General features: G+C 39.9%; 1 protein-coding gene across 1 annotated transcript in view; it reads right to left on the bottom strand.

Annotated features, from left to right (window-relative positions):
- Nucleotides 1-12,006, bottom strand: part of LOC139386658 (myosin X) — a 261,409-nt gene that overhangs the window by 201,134 nt on the left and 48,269 nt on the right. The window contains exon 2 of the mRNA XM_071132429.1: nt 8,459-8,557. Within this exon, the coding sequence (XP_070988530.1) occupies nt 8,459-8,557 (99 nt within the window). The remainder of the gene's footprint in view (nt 1-8,458; nt 8,558-12,006) is intronic.

The raw sequence follows: 12,006 nt of genomic DNA, 5'->3' as shown, positions 1-12,006 counted from the left end.
TAATAGCTGTATTGTCTTCTCTTCTCTATCAGCTGAAACTCAAACATAGAAAAACAACCTAGTATGTGAACAAAATGTTTTAAATAGCCAAGAAAGACAAGGACAAAGTCCCACTTCAGTAGACTTTCATTTCAAGTAAATTAGACCAACTTATGCCTGTGCACAGCACTTCTAAAAATGAATCGTTCACTCAGCTCTCTACATGCGCACAGCCCCTTGCCAGGCACCGTTGCACCTCGAGGTGAGATGGGATTTGTAGTTTGTTGACTTTACCAGCTTTTAAACAAAATGGCAGACATACTTTGAAAACAGCTACTGAAGCATTTACTTTGCTATAAATTAGATCATACATTACTATTTGTATTCACAAATGCGAGTGAAATTGTCACACTGTGGAGCCCTGACCACCCGCCAAGGTGGCTGGTGAAACGGACACCAGCCACCAATGCCAAAATCGACCCGCAGGTGGCAGGTGTTTATTTGATTGTATTATTATTATTACAGTCATTTACATTTCTCATTGTCTGACATTTATTTTGAAGATCTCACAACCCATGCTGCACTTATGAGAACTATATTTATAAGTTTTGTCAATTTGAAATCAAATCAAATTTTGTTGGTCACACATGGTTAGCAGATGTTATTGCGAGTGTAGTGTAATGCTTGTGCATCTAGTTCCGACAGTGCAGCAATATCTATCAAGTAATCTAACAATTCCACAACAACTACCTAATACACACACATCTAAGTAAAGGAATGGAATAAGAATATATACATATAAATATATGGATGAGCAATGACAGAGCGGCATAGGCAAGATGCCATAGATGATATATATAAAAAATGGTGTAATGAGTAATGCAAGATATGTAAACATTATTAAAGTGGCATTATTAAAGTGACTAGTGATCCATTTATTAAAGTGGTCAATGATTTCAAGTCTGTATGTAGGCAGCAGCCTCTCTGAGTTAGTGATGACTGTTTAACAGTCTGTTGGCCTTGAGATAGAAGCTGTTTTTCAGTCACTCTGTCCCAGCTTTGATGCACCTGTACTGACCTAACCTTCTGGATGGTAGCGGGGTGAACAGGCAGTGGCTCGGGTGGTTGTTGTCCTTGATTACCTTTTTGGCCTTCCTGTGACATCGGGTGCTGTAGGTGTCCTGGAGGGCAGGTCGTTTTTCCCTGGTGATGCGCTGTCTGGACCGCATCACCCTCTGGAGAGCCCTGCAGGTTGTGGGCGGTGCATTTGCCGTACCAGGCTGGGATACAGCCCGACAGGATGCTTTCAATGGAGCATCTGTAAAAGTTTGTAAGGTTTTTTTTAGGTGACAAGCCAAATTTCTTCAGCCTCCTGATGTTGAAGAGGCGCTGTTGTGCCTTCTTCACCACACTGTCTGTGTGGGTGGACCATTTCAGTTTGTCCGTGATGTGTACGTCAAGGAACTTAAAACTTTCCACCTTCTCCACTGCTGTCCCATTGATGTTGATAGAGGGGTGCTCCCTATGCTGTTTCCTGAAGTCCATGATCATCTCCTTTGTTTTGTTGACGTTGGTTGAGATGTTATTTTCCTGACACCACACTCTGAGAGCCCTCACCCTCTTCTTGTAAGGCTGTCTCATCATTGTTGGTAATCAAGCCTACTACTGTTCTGTCGTCTGTAAACTTGATGATTGAGTTGGAGGCGTGCATGGCCATGTAGTCAAAAATTGGAAACAGGAAGTACAGGAGGGGGCTGAGCACGCACCCTTGTTCAGCGAAGTGAAGATGTTGTTTTCTACATTCACCACCTGGGGGCGGACTGTCAGGAAGTCCAGGACCCAATTGCACAGGGCGGCGTTGGGACCCAGGTCCTCAAGCTTAAGGATGATCTTGGAGGGTACTATGGTGTTGAACGCTGAGCTATAGTCAATGAACAGCATTCTTACATAGGTATTCCTCTTGTCCAGATGGGATAGGGCAGTGTGCAGTGTGATGGCGATTGCATTGTCTGTGGACCTATTGGGGCTGTAAGCAAATTGAAGTTGGTCTAGGGTGAAACGTAAGGTGGAGGTGATATGATCCTTGACTAGTCTCTCAAAGCACTTCAAGATGACAGAAGTGAGTGCTACGGGGTGATAGTTCATAAAATGTATTCATTGTCTTTTGTTTGAAATGCTCCTGTCAATGTTGAGTTAGGAAAGAACCTGATTATGCATATAGAAGTAGGACTAGTTGGCCTCCTACGGGAGTTGCAGCGATGGGACAAGACTGTAACTACCAATTGGATACCACAAAATTGGGAAGAAAAAGGGGTATAAAAAAAAAAGTATACATGACCTGCGTGCAAATGTAGGCCTATAAATATGCCAATTTGGAGATATCTGATAATATTTCTCATTGTCTTAACTCACCATCACTAATAAGCTGTGGAGCTTTTCGAAGTACATTTTCTTCACCTCAAACAGCAAGTAAATGAAGACTGTTTTTATAATCTACTGAGAATCACAATAATTCCTCAAAGTATTTGAACAATATTTCCAGCTCTCTCCATTTCAATAACTACTCCGCATGAAAGGGAAAATGTAATATCTGATCCAGTGGAAACGTCCTAAAATACCTGATTATTTCTTATCCCTTGCACAAATAGCCTACAGCTGGTGCGGGAATATTGCAGATTAACCACAGACAATGATCTTGAGATACAAGACTATTATAAATTAAATTGAACTGTTCCACAAAAATCTGCATATGAAAATCATAACTGGCACTCAGATCAGTAGAAAAGGTAAGATAAATTGGCACTCCAAATGGAAAAGGTTGCCGGCCACTGGCTGGTGTAGCCTATTACCGGCAACTTCAGGAGCATAACGGCAGAATCTGTGAAGGACCGCAGCAGCGGGAGGAAGGTTCGGAACAGGTTTTTTTTTCTGGTTAGGCTATCTTGAACTCTGGCTCTCTTGAGTCATTTGTGTCTTCATTATTTAATGCAACAGCCGGATTAAAGCTTCAGACAAATTCAGTATTTATAGCCTAGTTGATTTTCTTAAAACATATATGGAAAAATACACGTTTAAAAATTTCGACCAATCGAAGAAACGACTTTCTCGTGGTCGACAAATTTTTTGTTGGTGTTGTCGGGGACAGCCCTAGTAGAAATGCAGGAAATTAGCTTTAGATGCCCAAAACAATTCTGAGGGAGGACACCCAGACCCATCGTCAGGTTATGTCCCCCCCTCTTCTAAAGTTGTGCCCCTGTGTTATACACCAGTACAATATCCTTTACAACTCTGTTCCATGATAAAAAAAACAGACATAAAAAAGTTCCCTTTACACTGCATTTACCTCAATCTCTTACACAAACAATACCCATTCAGTTAACTGTATGTATACAGTATTAGGAAGGCATTTCTTACATGGAATAACAACTCAATATCATAAACAATTCTTACTGTGCTTCATTTCTTCTGTAAAACAGACAATGCCAATATAATTGACCTAAATCATATACCCCAGCAGAGTGCCTGTGACATCTTTACATGATATATACCAACTAAACCGCTCTATGTGTGAGTCAACCTGACAGCAGTGAGACACACCTTAAGCCCTTAAAGGGATTGACCGTGAAACACTGCTTTGTGCTGAGCCAAAACGGATTTAAAACCTAACAACACATATTGACACAAGCCAAGACACTTCTGACTGGTTAATGGCCTTGAGGTCATTGTCGGATAGACCCTTTTTAACCCTTTACTACAGTAAGCTAAAACAGGATCACACAGTGTTTCTTGGTAGTCTTTAATAACAAATCTACTTTGAAACAAAAGTATACACCTCACACAGATGGTTATGGGCTTATAAAAAAGAAGACACCTGTACGATGTCCGATATAGAGTTGAAATTTTGAGTTCGCATCCCAATATTACACTTTATATAAATCACAGAAGACTGAAATATAAACAAAGCTGTTTGACATAAAAACATTGGATTTTCTGTGTAAAAAAATAAAAACAAATGTTTATTAATATATGAATAACATTTCACTCATGAGGCCACTTGGTCATCTGATTGCAGGAAAGGCTACAGCAGTGTTAATTTTGTCAACAATAACTAAGACAAAACATATCTTCCTTGACGAAAACTAATGAAGATAATGAGAGAAGATACATTGAAAAAAAAAATGTATATAACAAAATGATTTTCATTTTAGTTGACGTAAATGTGACAAGATGAGAATTCCATGTGAGTCTAACTGACAGTAAATTTGACATGAAGCACCCTTTCATCTGTTTTGTCCAATCATAAGTATGCATGGCTTTGCAGAATATTTAATGCAATACCACCAGCTCCCGGTCGGTCACTTCAGTCACTCGTCAATCTTTAGAACTGAGGCGCAGCAAGGACACTTCAATTGTAATTAGCCTAAATTAAAAACAATAATTTTTACATTAGAGGTCGACCGATTAATCGGAATGGCCGATTAATTAGGGCCGATTTCAAGTTTTCATAACAATCGGAAATCGGTATTTTTGGGCGCCACTTTTGATTATTATTATTATTTTTTTTTTAGACCTTTATTTAAATAGGCAATTCAGTTAAAAACACATTCTTATTTTCAATGACGGCCTAGGAACGGTGGGTTAACTGCCTTGTTCAGGGGCAGAACGACAGATTTTCACCTTGTCAGCTCGGGGGATCCAAACTTGCAAACTTACAGTTAACGAGTCCAACGCTCTAACCACCTGCCTCTCATTGCACTCCACAAGGAGCCTGCCTGTTACGCAAATGCAGTAGAAGCCAAGGTAAGTTGCTAGCTAGAATTAAACTGATCTTATAAAAAACAATCAATCAATCATAATCACTAGTTATAACTACACATGGTTGATGATATTACTCGTTTATCTAGCGTGTCCTGCGTTGCATTTAATCGATGTCCTGCGTTGCATTTATACGTAAGGATAGCATAGCTGACAAATTGTCAGACAAAATAATCTGTAACCTAACTTATTTGAAAAGTAATTACTTTATTACATTGCTCAACATTTTCTAATTAGTTAGTTAAAGCAATTAATTTAATAATTAGTTACAGCAATGAATTTGTATCCATTCTCGTCGGACTTCGGCTGCTTATTTTCCGACATTTTCTTCAACTCTGAAAACCACGCCCAGTTTCTGGAGAATTGCATTTGGGCCCTAAAATCACGGAAATAGTGTCTACTGCTTGTATACTTTGTATTTTGGCGAATTTAGTACAACATCCGGGAACTTTTGGCATACTTACTATATCAAATCAAATCAAATCAAATTGTATTTGTCACATACACATGGTTAGCAGATGTTAATGCGAGTGTAGCGAAACGCTTGTGCTTCTAGTTCCGACAATGCAGTAATAACCAACAAGTAATCAAGCTAACAATTCCAAAACTACTACCTTATAGACACAAGTGTAAGGGGATAAAGAATATGTACATAAAGATATATGAATGAGTGATGGTACAGAGCGGCATAGGCAAGATACAGTAGATGGTATTGAGTGGAGTATATACATATGAGATGAGTATGTAAACAAAGTGGCATAGTTAAAGTGGCTAGTGATACATGTATTACATAAAGATGCAGTAGATGATATAGAGTACAGTATATACGTATACATATGAGATGAATAATGTAGGGTATGTAAACATTATATTAGGTAGCATTGTTTAAAGTGGCTAGTGATATATTTTACATAATTTCCCATCAATTCCCATCATTAAAGTGGCTGGAGATGAGTCAGTGTATTGGCAGCAGCCACTCAATGTTAGTGGTGGCTGTTTAACAGTCTGATGGCCTTGAGATAGAAGCTGTTTTTCAGTCTCTCGTTCCCAGCTTTGATGCTTTGATGCACCTGTACTGACCTATCCTTACTATGACCAATAATCATACTATATACTCAATTTGCGTCACAAACAGTACGGTTAGTATAAGTATTCGAACTTAGCTTAATAAGACTAAAACTATACCTAAAATATCTGACAAAATTAACACTGGTTTAAAGGGGAAGTTTGGGATTTTACAAGTTGATGTTAGATGTTTCCTCACCCTCAGGGTAGTATTTTGGCCAGGAGGAACCATGCTTCAGTTTTCTGTAAGTAGCCACTACAAAATTCAGCTAACTTTATTTACATTAGCTAAAAATCTAAATGGGAATTTCATGGCAAAATCAACTGAAATCAATTCAAATCAACTCCATACTTGGTTTGTTTTGGCCATTAAAAAAAAGGCCAACACATGCCTTTATCACTTCCTTTGATTGCTAGCTAGTGGTGGCTAAAGTTCCCAGAAGTTTGGGAAATGGCAAAATGTAAATTTCCGACTAAATAGACATACCCAAAAGTGAATGTGTAATTACATGATTCTGACATGCCAATACTTGGTATATTTGGAAAGAAAACATCTGGGAGATTATGAGGAAATGATCAGAAGATAGATAGGAGTTACATAGTTCAGAATACATAAGATCAAGCAGACACAAAATAACAGTTTATTTTTAAAGTAGTCTTTCATTGACAAGATATAACTGAATTATTGATGCTCAGAGCTGGAATCACATCAGATGGCTCCCACAACATGTGAACAATATCAGGGGAAAAAATGGGATTGATAGACCTAACAACTAGAAATGGGCAGATGTTTTAGTAAGTGGTGTCAGCTGTGGTCACGGGACGTTTCCAAGTGTCCCTAAACCTCTCCAAAGTGGCATATGGAAGTAAATTAGATAATTCCAGTGATATTACATATTTGCAATCCCTAAATGCTATTTGTTCAGTATAAAAACACAATGTCTACCATATTAACCTCACTTAAACAGCTCCAACAATCTTCTTACGTTCAGCCATTCATCAGTCATTTGTGTAAGTGCGTATGTTGAGTGTCCTTCACTAAACCGTGCTGAAAGTCAGTTGTTAATTTGTTTACTGTGAAATAGCATTGTATCTGGTTAAACACAATTTTTTCCAAAAGTTTACTAAGGGTTGGTAACGGGGTGATTGGTTGGCTATTTGAGCCAGTAAATGGTGCACTACTATTCTGGGGTAGCGGAATGACTTTTGCTTCCCTCTAGATCTCAGGGCACACACTTTCCTTTAGGCTTAGATTGAAGAGATGGCAAATAGGATTGGTAATATTGTGGCAATGTTAGCCAGTTGAGCTAAAGCTTGCATGTCTTGGGCTAGTAACCGAAAGGTTGCTGGATCGAATCCCCGAGCTGACAAGGTAAAAATCTGTTGTTCTGCCCCTGAGCAAGGCAGTTCACCCACTGTTCCCCGGTCGCCGATGATATGGATGTCAATTAAGGCAGCCCCCCGCACCTCTCTGATTTAGAGGGGTTGGGTTAAATGCGGAAGACACATTTCAGTTGAATGCATTCAGTTGTACAACTAACTCGGTATCCCCCTTTCCTTTTCTTGAGGTTCCAGTCAAGGTGAATCCTCACACAAGCATGGTTCACCACCCACCTCCATTACGGTGGCTAAATTCATTGACAGGACTGTGTAAACGTGAGTGTTAGTTGTCTGTCAGGGCTGTGTCAACTTCAGTGGCATCAATGCTCTCTTTCTAAGGTGTTGTTCGCAACTGACCTCTAGGGAGTTAAACCCAGCAGCCTAAATAACAAACCCAACAGTGTTTTGAGTTGTGGGTAAGTGTAACCAAAAGTACACACCAAAACACAGTGGTGTTCAAAGTGACCTTACAGAGTGTAAGCAGTAAACCAGGCATTTCAAGAGCCTGTCCCACAGCGTTTTATGGGTGTATCAGCCTGCACTACCAGTATGCTCTTCCCTGTATGCTGGTTGCCTCCTCTGTAGTGCTCATCATCAAACCATTGTTAGAAGTTGATGACCACTTGCTTCAAAAGCAAACACAACAGTATTGTAAGAAAAACACTCTTCAAGTAACCTATATTGAGTTGTATAGGCATAGTAGTGCCCAGCCTTTATTTGAGTCCTTTCCAGGACCATCCTCTTTAGATAAATCCTGCTTTATAGGTTGCAACAATAAAAAAGGTTATTTTCCGATCTGAATATTCCTTAACATAGTTGATCATTTTGGCCTTAGAATTTCAAATTCCATTGAAGTTAATTCGATTTTTACGCTATGACCCCTAAACGAGCTACAAACCTGTTGATCCCTTGTTTTCACAACATATGGATCAAAGCATTAAAAAAGGAGAGGGGTTACTAGATTCTGAAATGACATCTTTTCCTTTTTCCCCAAGGCCTGCTGTCCTGTGTTTCTAACATGCTATGTATATTGCCTATGTTGTGCTGCCAGATACTTTCAATGCAGGCAAGGTTGGGAAAAGGGGGATCCCAACCAATAAACACAGAACTCTGGCAGCCCCAAAGTAGGTAAGCACCATCTTGAGGTGTTGCCAGATTTTTATTGTAACTCACTTGGGTGAATATTTTTTTTTTTTAAAGGGGAGTGTTATGGTCTTACCTGTCCATATTCAGTAGCGAAAACCACCACGCCTCCAGAGCAAGAGGAAACAGTGCTGGGGAGGTACTGTTCTTCCTCGCGTAACCACACACGGGCGCCCTGTATAAAGAGACAAATAGTCACCATTGAGACTAGCATGTCTTTTTCAAGGGAGCACTGCATATACAATTTCATAGAACAAAAAAAATGAATACAATAGAATAACGTAAAATACAGCACAACACAAATTGCACAAATAACTAAACCTGTAAATTCAAATTGCCATACTTCCTAGACTTGTATTCACTCAGCTACTGGAACTTCTTAAAAGGAACATTAAAAAACTGGAAAGTAAGGTTCCTAAACGTGTAATGAATATTATCAAATGACATAATCATCACAGACCACAATATCAAACAATCAAAAAAATATAGCAAAAAACAAACTTCCCAGTATAACAATAAAATCACACTGGTCTTTGTTTTGTCACCTCAGATATACAGTACCAGTCAAAAGTTTGGACACACCAACTCATTCAAGGGTTTTTCTTTATTTATACTATTTTCGACATTGTAGAATAATAGTGAAGACATCAAAACTATGAAATAACACTTGAGATTTGAGATTCTTCAAAGTAGCCACCCATTGCCTTGATGACAGTGACTTGGCACAACGTGGCACTGTCATAGGATGACAGCTTTTCAGCAAGTCAGTTTGGAAAATGTCTGCCCTGCTAGAGCTGCCCCGGTCAACTGTGAGTGCTGTTATCGTGAAGTGGAAAAATCTAGGAGCAACAACAGCTCAGCCGCGAAGTGGTAGGTCGCACAAGCTCACAGAACGGGACCGCCGAGTGCTGAAGCGCGTCTGTCCTCAGTTACAACACTCACTCCCGAGTTCCAAACTGCCTCTGGAAGCAACGTCAGCACAATAACTGTTCATCAGGAGCTTCATGAAATGGGTTTCCATGGCCGAGAAGTCACACACAATCCTAAGATCCCCATGTGTAATGCCAAGCGTCAGCTGGAGTGGTGTAAAGCGCGCCGCCATTGGACTCTGGAGCAGTGGAAACACATTCTCTGGAGTGGTGAATTGTTCATGGTTCAGGCTAGGCCACTTAGTTCCAGTGAAGGGAAATGTTAACGCTACAGCATAGACGATTCTGGGGTTCCAATTTTGTGGCAACAGTTTGGAGAAGGCCCTTTCCTGTTTCCTGCATGACAATATCCCAGCGCACAAAGCAAGGTACATACAGAAATGGTTTGTCGAGATCGTTGTGGAAGAACTTGACTGGCCTGCTCAGAGCCATAACCTCAACCCCATCGAACACCTTTGGGATGAATTGGAATGCCAACTGCGAGCCAGGCCTAATCACCCAACATCAATCAGTACCCAACCTCACTAATGCTCCTGTGGCTGAATGAAAGCAAGTCCCTGGAGCAATGTTAGAACTTCTAGTGGAAAGCCTTCCCAGAAGACTGGAGGCTGTTATACCAGGAAAAAGGGGGACCAACTCCATATTAATGCCCATGATTTTGGAATGAGATGTTCGACAACCGGTGTCCACATACCTTTGGTCATGTAGTGTAGCATTTAGCAAAAAAAACATGATTATTTGTCTCTCTGAAATGAAACCATCAAGTGATAGACATATATTTGTTTAAAATATGTCATTGAACAACCCCATTCCATGATTAGATACTGAAAAAACACACCAATCTCTTTCAAATCAAATCAAAGTGTCTTTGTCACATGCAAGTAAAACTAAATGCATGCTATTCAATCGGTCACTGCCTGCACTTGCCCGCCCGTCCAGCATCACTACTCTGGACGGCTCTGACTTAGAATACGTGGACAACTACAAATACCTAGGTGTCTGGTTAGACTGTAAACTCTCCTTCCAGACTCACATTAAGCATCTCCAAACCAAAACTAAATCTAGAATCGGCTTCCTATATCGCAACAAAGCATCCTTCACTCATGCTGCCAACATACCCTAGTAAAACTGACCATCCTACCGATCCTCGACTTTGGCGATGTCATCTATAAAATAGCCTCCAACACCCTACTCAACAAATTGGATGCAGTCTATCACAGTGCCATCCGTTTTGTCACCAAAGCCCCATACACTACCCACCACTGTGACCTGTACGCTCTCGTTGGTTGGCCCTCGCTTCATACTCGTCGCCAAACCCTCTGGCTACAGGTTATCTACAAGTCTCTGCTCGGTAAAGCCCCGCCTTATCTCAGCTCACTGGTCACCATAGCAGCACCCACTCGTAGCACGCGCTCCAGCAGGTATATCGCACTGGTCACCACCAAAGCCAATTCCTTCTTTGGTCGCCTTTCTTTCCAGTTCTCTGCTGCCAATGACTGGAACGAACTGCAAAAATCACTGAAACTGGAGACTCATATCTCCCTCACTAGCTTTAAGCACCAGCTGTCAGAGCAGCTTACAGATCACTGCACCTGTACATAGCCCATCTGTAAACAGCCCATATATCTACCTCATCCCCATACTGTATTTATTTATTTATCTTGCTCCTTTGCACCCCAGTATCTCTACTTGCACATTCATCTTCTGCACATCTACCATTCCAGTGTTTAATTGCTATATTGTAATTACTTCACCACCATGGCCTATTTATTGCCTTAATTCCCTTATCTTACCTCATTTGCACTCACTTTTCTTTTTTTCTACTGTATTATTGACGGTATGTTTTGTTTATTCCATGTGTAACTCTGTGTTGTTGTATGTGTCGAATTGCTATGCTTTATCTTGGCAAGCTCACAGTTGCAAATGAGAACTTGATCTCAAAAGCCTACCTGGCTAAATAAAGGTTTAACATTTTTAAAATAAACATGCGCCAAATACAACCGGTGTAGTAGACCTTACTGAGAAATTCTTACTTAAAAGCCCTTTACCAACAATGCAGTTCAAGAAATAGAGTTAAGAAAATATTTACAAATAAACTAAAGTAACATTTTTTAAATAAAAGTAACACAATAAAATAACAATAACGAGGCTATATAGAGGGGGTAGAACCGATTCAATATGCGGGGTACAGGTTAGTCGAGGCAATTTCTAAATGTAGGTAGGGGTAAACTATGCATAGAGACTATGCATAGATAATAAAGAGTGAAAAGAAGCAGGGTAAAAACAAAATCAAAGGGGGGGGGGGGGGGTCAATGTAAAGTGTCCGGGTGGCCACTTGATTAATTGTTCAGCAGTCTTATGGCTTGTGGGTTCAGTGACTTTAGGTGGCTTAATAATTTCTTTAAACAAAAAAATCTGATTTACCAACATTTCTGAAAATGGATACGGTGCATTCAGAAAGTATTCACACCCCTTGACTATTTCCACATTTCCACGTTTTGTAACATTACAGCCTTATTCTAAAATGAATTCAATAAATAAAAAATCCTCATCAATCTACACACAACACCCCATAATGACAAAGCAAAACCTGGTTTGGAGAAAGTTTTGCAAATCTATTAAATATAAAAAACAGATAGCTTATTTACATAAATATTCATTCCCTTTGGTATGATACTCGATATTGAGCTCAAGT

Source organism: Oncorhynchus clarkii, chromosome 28 (assembly GCF_045791955.1).
Source record: "Oncorhynchus clarkii lewisi isolate Uvic-CL-2024 chromosome 28, UVic_Ocla_1.0, whole genome shotgun sequence".
NCBI lineage: Eukaryota > Metazoa > Chordata > Actinopteri > Salmoniformes > Salmonidae > Oncorhynchus > Oncorhynchus clarkii.
Note: the sequence above shows the minus strand (reverse complement) of the source record. Positions and strands in the feature narration are given on the sequence as shown.